This window comes from Anomaloglossus baeobatrachus, chromosome 6 (assembly GCF_048569485.1).
Source record: "Anomaloglossus baeobatrachus isolate aAnoBae1 chromosome 6, aAnoBae1.hap1, whole genome shotgun sequence".
In the NCBI taxonomy this organism is placed as follows: domain Eukaryota; kingdom Metazoa; phylum Chordata; class Amphibia; order Anura; family Aromobatidae; genus Anomaloglossus; species Anomaloglossus baeobatrachus.
In genome coordinates this window covers 401,911,378-401,929,318 of record NC_134358.1, presented here as the reverse complement: position 1 = coordinate 401,929,318, position 17,941 = coordinate 401,911,378, and the positions used below count along the sequence as shown (strand labels likewise).

Genomic DNA, 17,941 nt, shown 5'->3' with positions numbered 1-17,941 from the left:
CCACTTCCCAGGAGACTCATACTCACCAGACCAGGATGTCTGCGTGCTTCCCAGGTCCTCCTGTGATCTCCGGTTGGTGCTGCACGCCGTCCTACCCTGCTGACACGCTGACACACAGAAGATCCCAGACACACACAGCAGATCACACACAGACACACAGCAGATCACAGATATACACAGCAGATCGCAGGCACACACAGCAGATCGCAGGCACACACAGCCGATCACAGATACACACAGCCGATCACAGATACACACAGCCGATCACAGATACACACAGCAGATCGCAGGCACGCACAGCCGATCACAGATACACACATCCGATCACAGGCACACACAGCCGATCACAGATACACACAGCCGATCACAGATACACACAGCAGATCACAGATACACACAGCAGATCACAGATACACACAGCAGATCACAGATACACACATCCGATCACAGATACACACATCCGATCACAGGCACACACAGCCGATCACAGATACACACATCCGAACGCAGACACACACAGCTGATTGCAGACACACACACACAGCCGATTGCAGACACACACACACAGCCGATTGCACACACACACAGCCGATTGCAGACACACACACACAGCCGATTGCAGACACACACACACAGCCGATTGCAGACACACACACAGCCGATTGTAGACACACACACACACATCACATCACATCACATCCAGCACTTACGGCAGCAGAGAATGAGAGCAAGTCACGTGTCCGGCCGCAGGTCCTGTTCGTCGCGCTGCACTGCACTGCCTCTCAGGATTCTCCCGGCGAGAAGAGATCGGTGTCACTGGATGAGGTGAGTGTTTATGCGATCCGATGTGTGTGCGATCCGATGTTTGTGTTTGTGTGTGTGTGTGTGTGTGATTTGTTGTTTGCGTGTGAGCCGATGTTTGTGTGTGCGATCTGACTGTGAGTGCGATCCGATGTTTGTGTGTGAGATCTGGTGTGTGTGTGAGATCTGATTGTGTGTGTGTGTGTGAGTGTGAGAGAGCTGCTGTGTGCGGGTGTGTGATCACTGTAGGTCCTGCTGCCCGGCGTCTGGTGAGTGTAATTGCCGGGTGCCGCTGTGTATAATGAAGTGTCCTGCAGTATCTGTATCTTTTTTAGCTGCACGGACACTTCATTATTGATCCGCGACTAGGGCTTATTTTCGGGGGAGGGCTTATATTTAAGCCTTTCTCCGAAAATGCTGAAAATCCCTGCTAGGGCTTATTTTTGGGGGAAGTCTTATTTTTGGAAAAACACGGTAGCATACGTTTTCTTACAGATACAATGCAGTTCTTTAACATAGGAAGCTTTTAATGGTCTTGTAAATTATTAACTGCTGATGTGTAAAAACAGATTGCAGCAATCTCATTGTAAACGCGACCTGTTCTGAGACATCCATATAACTCGTCTAGGTTTTACATTACATTCTAATTTGCTGTTTGTAGGCATCATCTAATTCTGTGGTGCTACATTTCTGTATAATCAATAGATACGTACACAAACAAGGAAGAACAAGGAACTGTTGTGAGTCCATTAATGTTTAATCCTCAATGTCTTCCAGGACTCAGGATAAGGGTACCTTCACACTTAGTGATGCAGCAGCGATCCGACCAGCGATCTGACCTGGTCAGGATCGCTGCTGCATCGCTACATGGTCGCTGGTGAGCTGTCAAACAGGCAGATCTCACCAGCGACCAGTGAACAGCCCCCAGCCAGCAGCGACGTGCAAGCGACGCTGCGCTTGCACGGAGCCGCCGTCTGGAAGCTGCGGAGACTGGTAACTAAGGTAAACATCGGGTATGGTTACCCGATGTTTACATTAGTTACCAGCGCACACCGCTTAGCTGTGTGTGCAGGGAGCAGGGAGCCGCGCACACTGAGCGCTGGCTCCTTGCTCTCCTAGCTGCTGTACACATCGGGTTAATTAACCCGATTTGTACAGCAGCTACATGTGCAGAGAGCCGGAGCCGGCAGCACAGGCAGCGTGAGAGCTGCAGAGGCTGGTAACTAAGGTAAATATCGGGTAACCACCTTGGTTACCCGATGTTTATCTTGGTTACAAGCTTACCTCAGCTGTCAGACGCCGGCTCCTGCTCCCTGCTCGCTTCATTTGTCGCTCTCTCGCTGTCACACACAGCGATCTGTGTGTCACAGTGGGAGAGCGCCTTTGAAGAAAACGAACCAGGGCTGTGTGTAACGAGCAGCGATCTCGCAGCAGGGGCCAGATCGCTGCTCAGTGTCACACACAGCGAGATCGCTAATGAGGTCACTGCTGCGTCACAAAAAGCGTGACTCAGTAGCGATCTCGGCAGTGAGCTCGCTGTGTGTGAAGCACCCCTTAGCAAAGTGGAAGCTGGAATGGTTATGTGCTAGGATACTGTAGTCTAATCTATACAATTGTATAAGACTTACTGGTGGAAAAGCTCTCGAAATCCTCCATTAAGGGTTTGTCCACATAACTGCTTTGGAGCTGGTCTTCTCCAAACACCGCCCAAAAAAACCGCTCAGAAAACACTCAAAAGGATGAACAAATTAAGTTATACGCAGAAAAAAACCTTTCTATACATATGTTTAGGATTTTGAGTATGTTTTAACTGCTTCAGCTTTCCAAAACAGCCAATAAAAATGAGCAGACCATTCCTCAGATGTTTTCTGCTTGGGAGCTGCTCAATACTTTACAATAAAAGTCAATTGAAATGCTAAAAAGACATGAAGAAGACTCCCTTGTGTCTTTTTTGGAGCATTTTCTTAACCATTTCACTTAAAAATAAATAAAATAGCATCTTCTTTATTGTTTACTGTAAATAAAAAATGTCTGGGAAACAACAAAAAAAATGCCCAAAAACATAGAAAAAATAGTGCTTAAGAAATACTGGGAGAATACCAGGAATATCGCCAATATACCAGGATATGACCAAAAATTATTAAAAGATAGAGAAATGTTTTAATGTCTTCCGCTTTAAAACCTAGATGTTTATGAGGTTGTGTGCACAAATAAAGAAGCCTCCTGCTTTGAGTTTTTTTTGCAAAATTTCAAGCCTTTATTGTTTGCTGCAAAAGCTTTGCATAGAGATGTTAGTTGTATGTCAGTAGGTGTCTCAAATGGATGTAGTTTTTCTAATGTTTTTTTTTCCCACTATTTTGATACTTTTTCGAGTTTTTTTGGCATTTACCAAACACAGCCTGCTCTAGTTTTGGCTTTTTCACGGATTTACTGGTAGTCTTTTGTATATAAAAAAAGCTTGTAAAAATGCCTGTAAATTATGACATTTTAATAAGCCAGAAAAAAATGGCAAAAACTAAGAATGTATGAAGGAAACATAAATAAGTGACCTTGTTTCACTGTCGATAGGATGTTTTAAAGTACTAATGTTTAATGTGCCATCTGGTAAGAGTCCTTTTAAAATCATATTATGACAACACTGGTATTGCAAATAATATTATAGGAGACATTTCCTGAATTGTGGGGCTACGGAGTCAAATGTTTCCCTCTAACACTAGTTCTTATTGTCATTTTAGCCTTTTAATCTTCTTCTTGCTTTGTCAGTCATTTTGCCAGCATTAATATGTTCTTTCTGCTTAGCTTTTTGTCATATTTTCACAGCATTCTGCAAACACACTGATTTCTCACAGTAGCAGTTTGTTCTAAATAACGTGCTACTTGTTCACTTACTTCACCAAAAGATTAAATCACTTATTGTGCTCCATTAAACTGCACTTTAAATTCACAGATTTTGGTCTTGTGCTTTAACTCCAAGGCATTGTGATAGCAGAAGAAGATCAGGTCTCCAGTAGAGATGAGCGAACCCGAGGTTCGGTGTTCCATGTTCGTGTGAAACATAGACTTTGCAAAAAAATAGAGTTCAGAGTTCAGGTGCTTTATGTATGAGAACATCCATGTGCTCCGGTACACTTGGTGCTTAACCCAGTGCAAACTGCTTGCTCAGGTATCGTGTGCACCAAAGGAGAAAAAAAAAGTAAAAATCTTGTCCACCCGCCCCTGGAAGTGATGTTTATAGCTGGCTGTATGTGGTCGAAGACCTAAACTGCCCAATTAGTGACATCCATTGGAGTTTAGGTCAAGTATAGGTCCCGAACAGAACTTTATCTAAAGTCCAGCTGAACCCGACAAATTGAACTTCCATGGGTCCACTCATCTCTAGTCTCCAGATATCAAATCCTGAGGAGAAGACAGAAGCAGTTTATTACCACTTCTGTTTTCTTTAGTGCTGGCTACATAGCACTTAATCATCAATATGTATTTAATGGGACCTTGGGATCACATGAATACCGCATGACTGCTGAAATAGCGTAACTATTAGTTCCTAGCAGACAATGATCAGCTTTAACAGGGCATTCTGTCACTTCTTCACAACAATATAAATTAGTACTAAAAGAAATATAAATTCCCCACTGCAAAAAAAGAAATATTTTTTTCATATCAAATATATTTTGTTATATAAAAAAATATAAAAACCTACACATATTTGGTAATAATTAGATATATTCGTTATTTATATAGCGCCAACATATTTTGCAGCACTTTACGATTCAGAGGGGACATTTACAGACAATAAAGACATTATAGAATAACACAAACAGATACCAAGAGGAGTGAGAGCCCTGCTCACAAGCTACAATCTATGGTTTTCATATGTTCGTAATAACCTGGAAAATTTAGTAAAAAACATAAACAAAATAAGTCCCACTTAACCAAAAAGTGCTTTATTTCTAAATTTGCATTACAAAAAATAAAATAAATTGCACAGAAATGTATATGTAACCAAAAAAGTGCTAAAAAAAATAAATGTATTATGTCCCACATAAAACTAAGCCTTATATTGCCTCATCATGGAAAATATAAAAAGTTACGGCTGCTGAAAATGGAAAAAAAACTGACTGGGCCTTTCAGGAGGGATCATTAGGGGATAGACCATTTGTTTGTCCATCCTTGCACAATTAAACGCCTACATCACGAGGTTTGAGTGTGACGGATTGAAGCTGATGTACCATAGCACTTCCTATTGTCCTTTAGGATTGAAGAACAGAACTGTTTTTCTGGTGGTAACGTTTCATTCAAAGCTTAAGTCAAAGCTGTCTTCAAGTTTTATGTGTAAATAACAGGTCAAGTGTAATATTCCACTTCTAAGGTGACTTCAGTGGAAAAGATCCCTAATGAATTTGTGCTGCATATGACATCTCATGGCAAAAATGTTCTGTTCCTGGTCAATATGTGTCAAGAAACGGAAAATGCAAGATGAACTGTTGGGCTGGCCATGCTGGCGGTCACTTCATTGTTCGTTGTGAGAATGTGATGCTAGAGGTTAGAGAGCTTGGGAGCTTAGGAGCTTGTCTATTTTATACGCTCATAATAAACATGTCTATACCTTGTCTTTAGCCAACATTTTTATCTCTTTATTGCAGTTTTGTTCAGAATTGAATCAACCATCGTTACCCAACATTCGCAAGTGGAAAGGTATCAGAGGATCGTGGAAATGCGTAGTTTCAGAAAAGTCATCATCCAGCCCCGGTGAGGTATGCAGCACTTTTTTATTTCTGTTATTTGTATTAAGGAAATTTCCTTTGCTACACGGGAGTTGGCTTTAATTTGTTTTGGCAGCCATCGCTCCAGTGTTGTTGTTCTCATAATTTTTTGGCATAGGATAGTTATCTGGCTGTTCTTTTTAGAGTCCTGGAAAGCTGAGCCAGATTACATCTGAAGTAGTGCAATTAATTGTGTGCGGCCACATTTGGAATGATGTTTTATTACTTCGCCCATGTTTTGGAATCGTATTCCCAAATGAATAGGTAGGCATTAAAGATGTCCTTCTTAATTAAAGAATCTCCATGCCTGTTCAATGTAAGGCCTCATTCATATTTTACGTTTTGTGTTCTATCCATGGTTAGAACAAGAACCCGTTATAATCTTTGGAGCTATTCACGTTTCTTCAAAAAGATAAAAAAGTCACAGACATGTTTTTGATCTCGGATGAAAATTAGGGTGACCCGGTGCTGTCTCTGGGGAAAAAAAAAAGTTGACCTCACATGGACAGCACTAGGACCAATGTTATTCAATGGGGTGGTTTACAGATAGCAGGCAACATGCACTCGACTCTTACATGTTTTGGATGAGGCTTGCCTGCTCAAGTCTATGGGTGCACAAAAAAATTGCATCATCTGTATAGCATACCATTTTTTTACAGATACATAGCAATTATTTATATGGGAAACTATTTAATCATGTGAATCTTATTAACAGCGGATATATAAAAAGTGGATGGTATTTGGATGTAAAAAATTGAAATATGGATGACAATACAAATGAAAAATCATACTTTTTTCTGGATGAAAATTGGACCTTTTGTTATTATTAATATTATTATTATTATTATTATTTGCTTGTATGCACTTATCCCAATGGGTAAGAGAATCCTTGCATTTTTTGGCATATTTTTATTTATTAGATCACTGATGGTAAAAACTAAGATACTGACCATGAGACTCGGATGCAAAACACTGATGAAAATTGGTTTGTGAGTTAAACATACAAGAAAAATCACTGACGTCTAAAGCCTGCTTTACACGGTACGACCGATTGTGCGATTTCACAATCGATCGTACCCGCCCCCGTCCTTTTTGCGTCACGGGCAAATCGCTGCCCGTGTCGCACAAAGTTAGTAACCCCCGTCACACATACTTACCTCTCGTGCGACCTCGCTGTGGGCGGCGAACGTCCACTTCCTGGAGTGGGAGGGACGTTCGGCGTCACAGCGACGTCACACGGCCGCCGGCCAATAGAAGCGGAGGGGCGGAGATGAGCGGGACGTAAACATCCCGCCCACCTCCTTCCTTCCACATAGAGCCGGCGGCGGCCGCGGGAGGCAGGTGAGCTGCTCATCGTTCCCGTGGTGTCACACGGAGCGGCGTGTGCTACCACGGAAACGATGGTCAACTAAATTAAACGATATTATGGAACCTAGCGAGCAGTACCCGACTCACGATTTGTGAGCGATACTGCGTCGCTAGGAGGTGTCACACAGGCCGGTATCGCCAGCGATGCCGGATGTGCGTCACAAAATCCGTGACCCCGACGATCTATCGCACGATAGATTGTCTGGTGTAAAGCAGCCTTAAGAGATTATTCATAAATAAGATGCAGCAGTTTGTCAACCCCAAACAATATACAGCTATGCTGGATCTGATATTGATATTACTACATTAGGAAAGTCAAAAACATGACTCTCTGTAGGGACAATTTTCGATGACTACCTTTTAGGTCCCCTTCATACTTGATGATGATCTTTCTGTATTAGAACAGTTTCAGATGAAGCTAGGGTCACACACAATATAAAAAGTCTGTTTAATTTTTTCATCTAGAAAAGTAAAGCGGGCTTTACACGCTGCGACATCGCTAATGCGGAGTCGTTGGGGTCACGGATTTTGTGACGCACATCCGGCCGCATTAGCGATGCCGTTGCGTGTGACACCGATAAGCGATTTTGCATCGTTGCAAAACCGTGCAAAATCGCTAATCGGCGACACGGGGGTCCATTCTCAATTATCGTTACTGCAGCAGTAACGAGGTTGTTCCTCGTTCCTGCGGCAGCACACATCACTGCGTGTGACGCCGCAGGAGCGAGGAAGCTCTCCCTACCTGCCTCCCGGCCGCTATGAGGAAGGAAGGAGGTGGGCGGGATGTTACGTCCCGCTCATCTCCGCCCCTCCGCTGCTATTGGGCGGCGGTTCGGTGACGTTTCAGTGACGTCGCTGTGACGCTGCACGGACCGCCCCCTTAGAAAGGAGGCGGTTCGCCCGTCACAGCGACGTCGCCGGGCAGGTAAGTATGTGTGACGGCTCTGGGCGATGTTGTGCGGCACGGGCAGCGATATGCCCGTGTCGCGCAACAGATGGGGGCGGGTACCCACACTAGCGATATCGGGACCGATATCGCAGTGTGTAAAGTAGCCTTAAGACTTTTTTTCTCATTTGTCGTCCATGTGCAATCCATTTTTTTTTTTTACAGTAGTAGTTATTAATCATATTCAGGACCATTTACAGATTCATATGTTACAGAATTGCAATAAAAATTGGATGCATACTGTGGCATCCGATTATTTTGAGTTGAATGGGTGATTCTCCTCCAATTTTATAGTCAATTTGCAGCATGCTCCTATTTTTTCACATAAATTCTGTCTGAAAAAAAAAACGGTAATCTGTAGTGCCCCATTGAATAACATTAATCCAAATGCTATCTGTTTTTTCATCGATAATACTTCGACTGAAAATATGGTCATGTAAATCTGCCCTCATACAGGCATTTCTGAAAGTCTCGTCCCAAAGGCAGCATAAGAACTGCTTGAGATGTCTGCAAATCGGTTCGAGCATGGACTGCAAAGCATGAACTGGCCGTGGCTCTCCGGATCCGAGCAAAACAGCCTCAAAGATTTATATGAAGGTGTCATGCTCAGGTTGGGAGACTTGCGTCCAGTTCATGCATTGCGGTCTGTGCTCTGACCAAGTGGAACGGATATCGGAAGCAACCCTTAGTTGGTTCCAGTACCTAAAAAGAAAAGTAGTGTAAATCTTTAATTTATAGTTTTTCTTTGTGGAATCCATTTCTGGGCTTGTGTGTATAACAACAGACACAAACGTTGCGCTAATGCCATAATAGTGTCAGAGTTCCATGACGTTCTTAGTCCCTTCTGTAGTTCCTGTAGGGCTGAGCTCACAAACCGCAGACTCGCCATGGCATTCATTCACAACAGAAATCTACTTTCAGCAGATAATAATCTGATTGAATTTTATGGCATATTCTATTGCAGAAATTGTGAATTTTCCCCAGTGTTTTAAATAGGTGAAATACTCTACAAATTGACATGGTAATTACAAAGGAATTTCTGGATTCTGCTACAGAAAAAAATCCAGAATTTTGCTGAAGTACATCATAAAGCCCAATATATACATCAGATGACTGTTTGCCGCACTATGATGCTGCATCTCCAGATCCTAATATATTTAGTAGGTGTAATAATAATAGCAAATAACTCCAATTAGAAATTTGCTTATCTTTTGCTTACCTCATGTGCAGGGCATTGCAAGACCTTAGGTATCCATGGTTATGACCAGGCATATAGTGAAAGTTAGTTGCTTGTGGTCGTAACCATGGATACCTAACGTCCTGCAATGGCTGCACATGAAGTAAGCGACACTGAATCCGGAGAACTATACTACATTTCTAATTGGAGATATTTCCTAATATTTATTATTATTACACCTACTACATATTGGGATAGGATCTTAGAGCTGGGAATACCCCTTTAATGTTAGTCTGTAGCCAGAGGCCAATAAAATTGATTGTTAATTAGACAAAGCTGAATTAAAGTACCGTTGTCCAACATGGTCTTCTCATGTGTTTCACCTGTCTAATCCTGTGTGTAGTATCTGTGCTGTCTCCATTCCATTTCGAATACTGCATTTTAGATCTTTTACTTATTTATTAGCTTATTTCATTTATTTCCTTTTTCCTCTGATATATTTTACGAATAATGCAAATGTCAATGACTAAATTGGATGCACAATATAATGTACTGTTAAATAACACATTGTAAGGGTAAGTTCACACAATGTGTTTTTCGCGGCGGTTTTGCTCAGAAAACTGCATGAATTTGCTTCCCCAGCAAAGTCTATGAGTTTTCATTTTTGCTGTCTGCACACAGCGGTTTTTTTAGCTGCGTTTTTGTGGGCACCACAAAAATGCAGCATGTCAATTATTTTTGCGTTTTTCACTGCGTTTTCCACCCATTGAGTTCAATGATATGTTCAAAAATGCAATGAAAACCGCAAATTGCAAATATAGCTGCGTTTTAGTGCGTTTTTATGACTAAAAACACAGCTATAAACGCAAGGGGTAGGTAGTAAAGTGACATGTATAGGAAGAGGATTCCTTCTGTCAGTAAACACAGAAGCGTGAATCCTCCCGGTACCACCACTGTTGCTTCCATCTCCCGCCCGGTGCCATGTCCGCTCCTGTGCAGGAGGTGGAAGCGGCTGCTAAATCAAAAGTGAACAGTAGGAAAATCTCATACTCACCTGTCTGCAGACTCCCGGTGCCATGCTCCCAGCTCCTCTTCCCGGTATCGCCACCCCCGCTCCGGCTGTGTGCAGGCTCCCAGGCACGTACGATAGCTGCAGGACCTGGCGGTGATCACCTGATGCGGTCACCTGACGCTATCAGCTGATGCCGTCGGGAGAGCTGATTACCGGCAGCACCTGCAGCTGTCGGACGGGAGTCAGCACGGATGTGTTTAGTTGTTTTGTTTTTTTTTTGACTGATGCATCAGCCGAGTCTGTACAGCGAGCAAGCGCCGAGTGACAGATTCCCCGGCGCTTGCAGTCACTTAATGACAGCTGCAGACAGGCCGGGGTGATCTCCGGAGTTCAGGTGAGAGCACTGGAGATTAGCCCGGGATGTGTGCAGCTGTCATGAACTGAACCGCAAGTGCCGGGGAATCAGTCACTCGGCGCTCGCTCGCTGTATAGTCTCTGCTGCACGCCGGAGCTCAGGTGAGAGCTCCACAGTGCAGTGCAGGTACCTGAATCCAGGCCTGGCATTACTGGAGATTCCTCCGGTAGCCAGTCCAATGCTGCACAGAAGTGTGTAGTTTTTTTTGGTTCTTTTTGCACTGATGCATAAGCTGATTGTATAAAAGCCGTTTATACAATCAGTTGCTGTGTCATGTGATTCAGGCCTTGAACCTGACACATCATCTGATCGCTTTGCCTTCCAGCAAACCGATCAGATGATATTGGATCCGGATTGGACGGCGCGGGACCCTTAACCCAGGATTACTGCGGAGGGGGGTTCTTTATTTCAATAAAGATGGAGTCACTAATTGTGTTGTGTTTTTTTTCTAATAAAAATATTTTTCTGTGTGTTGTTTTTTTGTTTTTTTTTTATCTTTACTAGAAATTCATGGTGGCCATGTCTAATATTGGCGTGACACCATGAATTTCGGGCTTAGGGCCAGCTGATAATACACAGCTAGCCCTAACCCCATTATTACCCAGCGAGCCACCCGGCATCAGGGCAGCTGGAAGAGTTGGTTACAGCGCCAGAAGATGGCGCTTCTATGAAAGCTGGTGGCTGCGGACTGCAATTCGCAGCGGGGGTGCCCAGAAAGCTTGGGCACCCTGCATTGCGGAATCCAATCCCCAGCTGCCTAGTTGTACCTGGCTGGACACAAAAATTGGGCGAAGCCCACGTCATTTTTTTTTTCTAATTATTTCATGAAATTCATGAAATAAAAAAAAAGGGCTTACCTATATTTTTTGGTTCCCAGCCGGGTACAAATAGGCAGCTGGGGGTTGGGGGCAGCCCATAGCTGCCTGCTGTACTCGGCTAGCATACAAAAATATGACGAAGCCCACTTCATTTTTTTTTGGGGGGGGGCAAAGAAATCCTGTATACAGTCCTGGAAGGAGGATGCTGAGCCTTGTAGTTCGGCAGCTGCTGTCAGCATCCTCCATCCAATAGTGTATGCAGGAGAGCAGAGTCTTGTTCTGCAGCTGCTGTCTGCTCTCCTGGATGGAGGATGCTGAGCCTTGTAGGTCTGCTCCCCCTGACTCTCCCTCCAGCATACAGTCCTGGATGCAGCATGCTGAGCCTTGTAGTTCTGCAGCTGTCTGCTCTCCTGCATACACTAGTGGAGAATGAAGAACATATTGAAGAAGGAAATGACATCAGACCTTTTTTCTTTTTTTTTTTCAACAATCTTTAATGGCAATGTTCACTGATAACGCATAAAAACGCAGTGAGCAAAAACGCAGCAAATCGCAGCGTTTTTGCCACGGGTGCGTTTTTGTGCATTTTTTGCGGCAAAAAACGCACAAAAACGCAGCATCATAAAAACAGTGTGTGACCTTAGACTAAGATAAATCATATGGACTCATCATTTATCAGCTGCAATAAGTTCTGTTCATAAGAAGGTGAAGACTATGATGGATCACTGCTAGTGATGAGCGAGCACTACCATGCTCAGGTGCTCGGTACTCAAAACAAGCAATCGGGCCCTCAGACGAGCTCAACTAGAGTACAATGGAAGTCAATAGAATACTTAAGCATTTTTCCTGAAGATTTTACTGCTTGAGTTTGCCATTGACTTCTATTATGATTGGTACTAAAGTCGAGCTTGTCTGAGCATCCGACCTGCTCGTTTCGAGTACCGAGCATGGTAGTGTTCGCTCATCACTGCTCACTGCTCAGGAGAGTACAACCATTAATTATGGATTCCAAACCTGAAGTCTAGTCTTCTTCATAGATTATCATGTGTTCCCCTACTGTCCTTGGATGAAAACTAAAGCAGTCATTGACATTTAGCAACTGACATTGAATCACTTGAATGCAGAGTTTAATTTATTAAATGGGGTCAAAACGGCATGTAATACAATGTTTTACTGTCAAATGCCCTACTTAGTTTTTACTATTGACAGTTAAAAAAATCAGTAAAAATGGAACAACCAATAGCCACATTACAAATCAGTTTCAATCTGCAGAGAAACACGTGCAGATTTACAAGTGGTATTCAATGCCTCATGTATGTACCATAAACCTATGGGGGATCTTCATATGTCATAGACCTCCTTGGTCCTAGTTCAATATTTCTTGTTGCTTGGTCCTCCCAATTTACCCCCCTGGTCAGCTCTATGACTCGGTGAAATGATCATCTAAAAAGCCTTTACTTGCATTGAATTGCATATAACCTGCATGGAAAGAACAGCTAGCAATGCTATTTCAAGATGCCATCATTTATGAGATGGGATGCAGTCTATGCATTGTTGATGAGTGCGCTAACTTGGCAGGAAGTTTGCTTGTCATTAATACCACTTTAATGGAATATTATCGATTAAGCAGCTATATTGTTTCAGCATTTGGCAGCGGGATAATTTCTTTTAATAGTTTACAAAGTGCTTGCGATCGTCTGCACGGGGACAAATGGACATAACATTACGGTCTGCTAGACTATGTATTATTTTCAGAATATTCACTTTCAACTATCCGTGACCCTTCACAGTACCACATTAACCTTGTACAAACATTAGTCACACAGAAAAGAGAATTACTGGAGGACTAAACATAAAATAATAAAACGAAACCAGATTTCTACCTGTGATTCGCTGATCTAAAGTATCTAAATATAAAGTGTATGCAAAGCATTGATCAGAATGCATATTAGTCCAATTATTTGCTGGATTTATATAAAACCTTTTCATACTTGTTAACTATAATAAGTATGTCTCACCTCTCCTTCTCTTCCAACGTCTCCTTCTGTCACCAAACACCACCATATTCATTCTGCATGTGGCACTAGTGATGGGGAATCATTAGGGGCAGAAGCTCTGGGTGGCGCTGGCTCTGTCAAGTCGCTGAGATTGGGGTAGCTGAAACCTGTAGTGGGGTCCAGTCTGGCTTTGTGGGTACATGAGCTGTGCAGCTGCTTTTTACAGCTACCTGCTTCGGTCAAACAATCAGCACCAAACCCTACTAAAGCGCCCAACTTCTGCTAGTGTCAGGGTGAACTCTTAATCAGAGATCACTTGTTGCCTACTGCCTGGCCTAATGGTTGTGGATCAAGTGTATGCTTGAAAAATGATATCAGACACACAGTCGGATATTAATCTTTCCTCGACAAACGTCAGCCTGGGCTCTGCTTTATTTCAACTGAAGCATGCCCTGATATAACCTTGGAAAGGGTCATGTCTGCATATGTTCATCAGTCAGTGGGTTGAACAATGTATTAGTCCGTGAGCTGATTGGTGGGCGTCATCGTAGGCGGGTCTATGACATCATTGGATGGATCCATGGTGATGGTGATGGTGATGGGAGGGACGTCACCTGGTGGATCCATGCTGATGGTAGGGTCTGTGATGTCATAGGGGGCCATCTTGGGTTCCTCTGAAGACTGACTGGCTTATGTATAGAGAATTGATTTAATTGAACACACTTCTCAAAGTGCTCTATGTCCAGAGGTTAATTAAGTATTTCATCTTATGGCTCTCCTCAACACAAGTAGCTGCCAGATCTAGTTTGTTCTTCCTTTTGGTTTGCTGCTGCGTCTCTGCTCATGTTTTGCCTATCTATAGGTTCTACTTAAAGCTGTTCTCCATAGAAGAAAGCCTCAGTAGACTGTTAGTTCCAGCTCATCTTCTGTAATATGTTGTATAAAAAGGGGCATCAAGCCCCAGTAAGGATTCTTGAGAAATCAGAGAACGGTTTGGAACATAATAAAATAATAGTAAAACAATGAAGCAATTTGGACACATAAGAGCAATGAAAATGGTTTTGGAAAATGCAACATATTAAAGGGGTTGTCCAGTTAAAAAATGTTTAAATGTATATGTGTGGCGCCCCTGAATATATCAGGGTGCCACAGAGTACTGCAATTCTTAACCAGGGTGCAGGGCCTTTCCCACCCATGGTTCCAGGTTCGTAACAAATCAGTGTCACTACCATCAGCACAAATCCCAATCACACCTCACATCATGACCTGTCAGACACACTAGTGGTTGGTTAAGCGGAATAAGGCCACCCACCTAGGGGTCAGGCAGACTGGTGGGAGAGAGGAAGAAGGAGAGTAGTGAGAGCCCTCAAAGAGTGAGGAGCTGGAGTGGTAGCTCCTGGGGAGCTAGACCGAGGTTGGGTCGCAGACGGTGTTTTGGGACCAAAGGAGTCGGGGACCGATGGCAGTGACATTGGAAGGGTGCGACGGACATAGTCTAGGAGGACTGTGGGCATCAGAAACCCAAAATAACTGACCGGTACCGAGCACGACGGGGTACAGGACCCTAGGTCAGGAGCAGGTTCAGCCATCCTGATAATTAACCTGGGAGGGAGAGCCTCTTTATGAACTTCACTAGGAGCTCAGAGATTGAAGGCGACAGCACACCGCGAGGGATAGGGCTTTCTAGTAACACTGCCCACTAAAATCCCGAGTGCCAGCCATAAAAAGAACAGCTACACTACAAATATAGTGAGCGGGGCCCCAACAGCTTCACACCAAGGGGCCACAACATAGAACTAGCTTGTCCACGGAGGCGGCTCCGGATTACGAAGTGACACCGGTGGGAGTGGACACCTGGACGGACCCCCGTAGTTACTGTGATGCACAGATACTTTAGTTTATCTTCAGTGTGAGTGGCTGCTTTATAATCCTCATCCAGCACCACGACTACCCTTAGTGAGTACCCTGGTTCCCCTGCACCTTGCGCTCCCAAGTATTCCACCAAAAACCCCAAAGGCCGGGGCCTTCCTTACCTGCGGAGGGACTGACACCTTGCTGCTCCACACCATCTGCCCCGGTACTCCTTCCAGCAGCGGCGGTACTCCCATTACCGCAACCCGCAGGTGGCATCACGAACTTATCCCCTGTAATATCCCCTTTTCAATGATCGGAGTGAGTGCCGAGCCCGGGTCCGGACCCCTTGAGCCACGCCACCCCGGGGCGGCCCATATAAATTAGCAACTTGTCCATATACTCCAGATAACAAGGCTTTCCCCAATCTTCCAGGCACTGGTAGCTGCTCCTTGTGTTTGGCAAGTTGAGAGTGTGTCCTTTGTGTCCTGTGTCAAGTCCTGAATGGGACAGGTGAGGCTGACTAGCTTTTTTCAAAACCAAGCTTGCCCCCTTCTCCACCACAGCCAAGAACCAATGCTGATATTGGAACAACATGGCACCTTCTTCAATTCAAAAATCTGAATAAGTTGTATACATTGCTATGTTGTACATGTTTAATTAAAAAAAAAAATGTAAATCTGGATAACCCCTTTTAAATTGTGTCTGTCATCATAATGCTCCTTTACTACATTATTGGTGCAATCATTAGAAGATAAATAATTTCAAAGTAAAAAAAAATAAAATAAATCATGTAACTGAATGCCTTCATGGGTATGCTTTAGAGAGGAGTGAATCAATCCTCCGAATATTGAGTTTTAGTGAAGTTCCTGTTACATGTGTATTCAAATATTTTGATATTTGATACACAATTTGCAAAAATAAACCTTGACTGGTAACATTTCCCACACTGTTGGACATCAGAGAGCAAGTAAACATAATTTTGCATTGCCATGCAAGCCTCACAATAAAGCCCTATAGCTATGACATCTTGCGGATTATAATACCTTGTACAGTGGTGGTCAGTGTCTGAGCCATCACAGATCAGTAGTTTGTTCAGCAGTCATTTTCCATCTTCCGTATTACTTTGTAAAGGCCCCGTCACACTAAGCAACATCGCTAGCAACATCGCTGCTAACGAACAACTTTTGTGACGTTGCTAGCGATGTTGCTGTGTGTGACATCCAGCAACAACCTGGCCCCTGCTGTGAGGTCGTTGGTTGTTGCTGAATGTCCTGGACCATTTTTTAGTTGTTGCTGTCCCGCTGTGAAGCACACATCGCTGTGTGTGACAGCGACAGAGCAACAACTAAATGTGCAGGCAGCAGGAGCCGGCTTCTGCGGAGGCTGGTAACCACGGTAAACATCGGGTAACCAAGAAGCCCTGTCATGGTTACCCGATATTTACCTTCGTTACCAGCCTCCTCCGCTCTCACTGTCAGTGCCGGCTCCTGCTTCTTGCACGTCTAGCAGAGTACACATCGGTAATTAACCCCATGTGTACTGTAGCTAGGAGAGCAGGGAGCCAGCGCTAAGCATTGTGCGCTGCTCCCTGCTCTGTGCACATGTAGCTGCAGCACACATCGGGTAATTAACCCATGTGTGCTGTAATTAGGAGAGCAGGGAGCCAGCGCTAAGCGGTGTGCGCTGCTCCCTGCTCTCTGCACGTGTAGCTGCGTGCGCTGGTAACCAAGGTAAATATCGGGTTGGTTACCCGATATTTACCTTAGTTACCAAGCGCAGCATCTTCCATGCGGCGCTGCTGGCTGAGGGCTGGGACACTGGTTGCTGGTGAGCTCACCAGCAACTCGTGTAGCCACGCTCCAGCGATCCCTGCCAGGTCAGGTTGCTGGTGGGATCGCTGGAGCGTCGCAGTGTGACATCTCACCAGCAACCTCCTAGCAACTTACCAGCGATCCCTATCAGGTTGGATCGTTGTTGGGATCGCTGGTAAGTTGTTTAGTGTGACTGGGCCTTAAGTCTCTCCTGTAGAATGTAAGCTCTTATGGTTAGGGGTCCTCTTTCTCCAGTTAATGTAAGCTCACATAGTCAGTGGGGTCCTATCTTTCTCTCTGCTATAGAATGTAAGCTTGTCCTTATGTTAATGGGGTCCTCTTTCTTTCTTCGGTAGATTGTAAGCTCTTATGGTCATCAGGGCCATCTCTCTCTCACTTGTGAAGTGTAAGTTCTTATGGTTAGCAGGGTTATCTCTCTCTTCTAGCATAAGTGTATTTTCCAAACAATTATAAGCCTTCCAGTACGGAGATTCATGTAAATTTAATTGACACAAATTTAATTTTTGAGGAAAATTCAGGAAAGTCAGCAAATTTAAAGGAGTTGTCCAACATAAACTCCAAAAAAAAAAATTAAGTTTATCTGTGCTGTATTGTCATATAAAACATCACCTACATTATTTTTTTGTTTTCTAACTTTTGTTTCTCTTCATTTTTCACTTTATTTTCTGCAGCTCTTTGTTTACATTCAGCACAACCTAACATGACATGTGTGACTGCCAAACCCACAGTCACAGCTGGCACCGCCCCCGGCCTCAGGGTTCCGCCACACTATCTGCCCACCCTCTGCACACACATTCCCTGTCAGTATTCTCTGCCCCAGCACCTGATAGATAAATGAGTACTATGTAATGAAAATTATATATAGCCCCTAATGTGAGTCTATAGGATGGATATACACATGCACGCACGCACGCATGCACACACACACACACACACACACACACACGCCTAGAGTTATATA

The 17,941-nt window shown here is 43.9% G+C and overlaps 1 protein-coding gene across 1 annotated transcript in view; it reads left to right on the top strand.

The window, feature by feature from the left end:
- The window catches only part of EEPD1 (endonuclease/exonuclease/phosphatase family domain containing 1), a 195,974-nt gene that overhangs the window by 140,914 nt on the left and 37,119 nt on the right, over positions 1–17,941 (top strand). Inside the window, exon 3 of the mRNA XM_075315131.1 lies at positions 5,442–5,552. Coding sequence (XP_075171246.1) covers positions 5,442–5,552 — 111 coding nt within the window. The remainder of the gene's footprint in view (positions 1–5,441; positions 5,553–17,941) is intronic.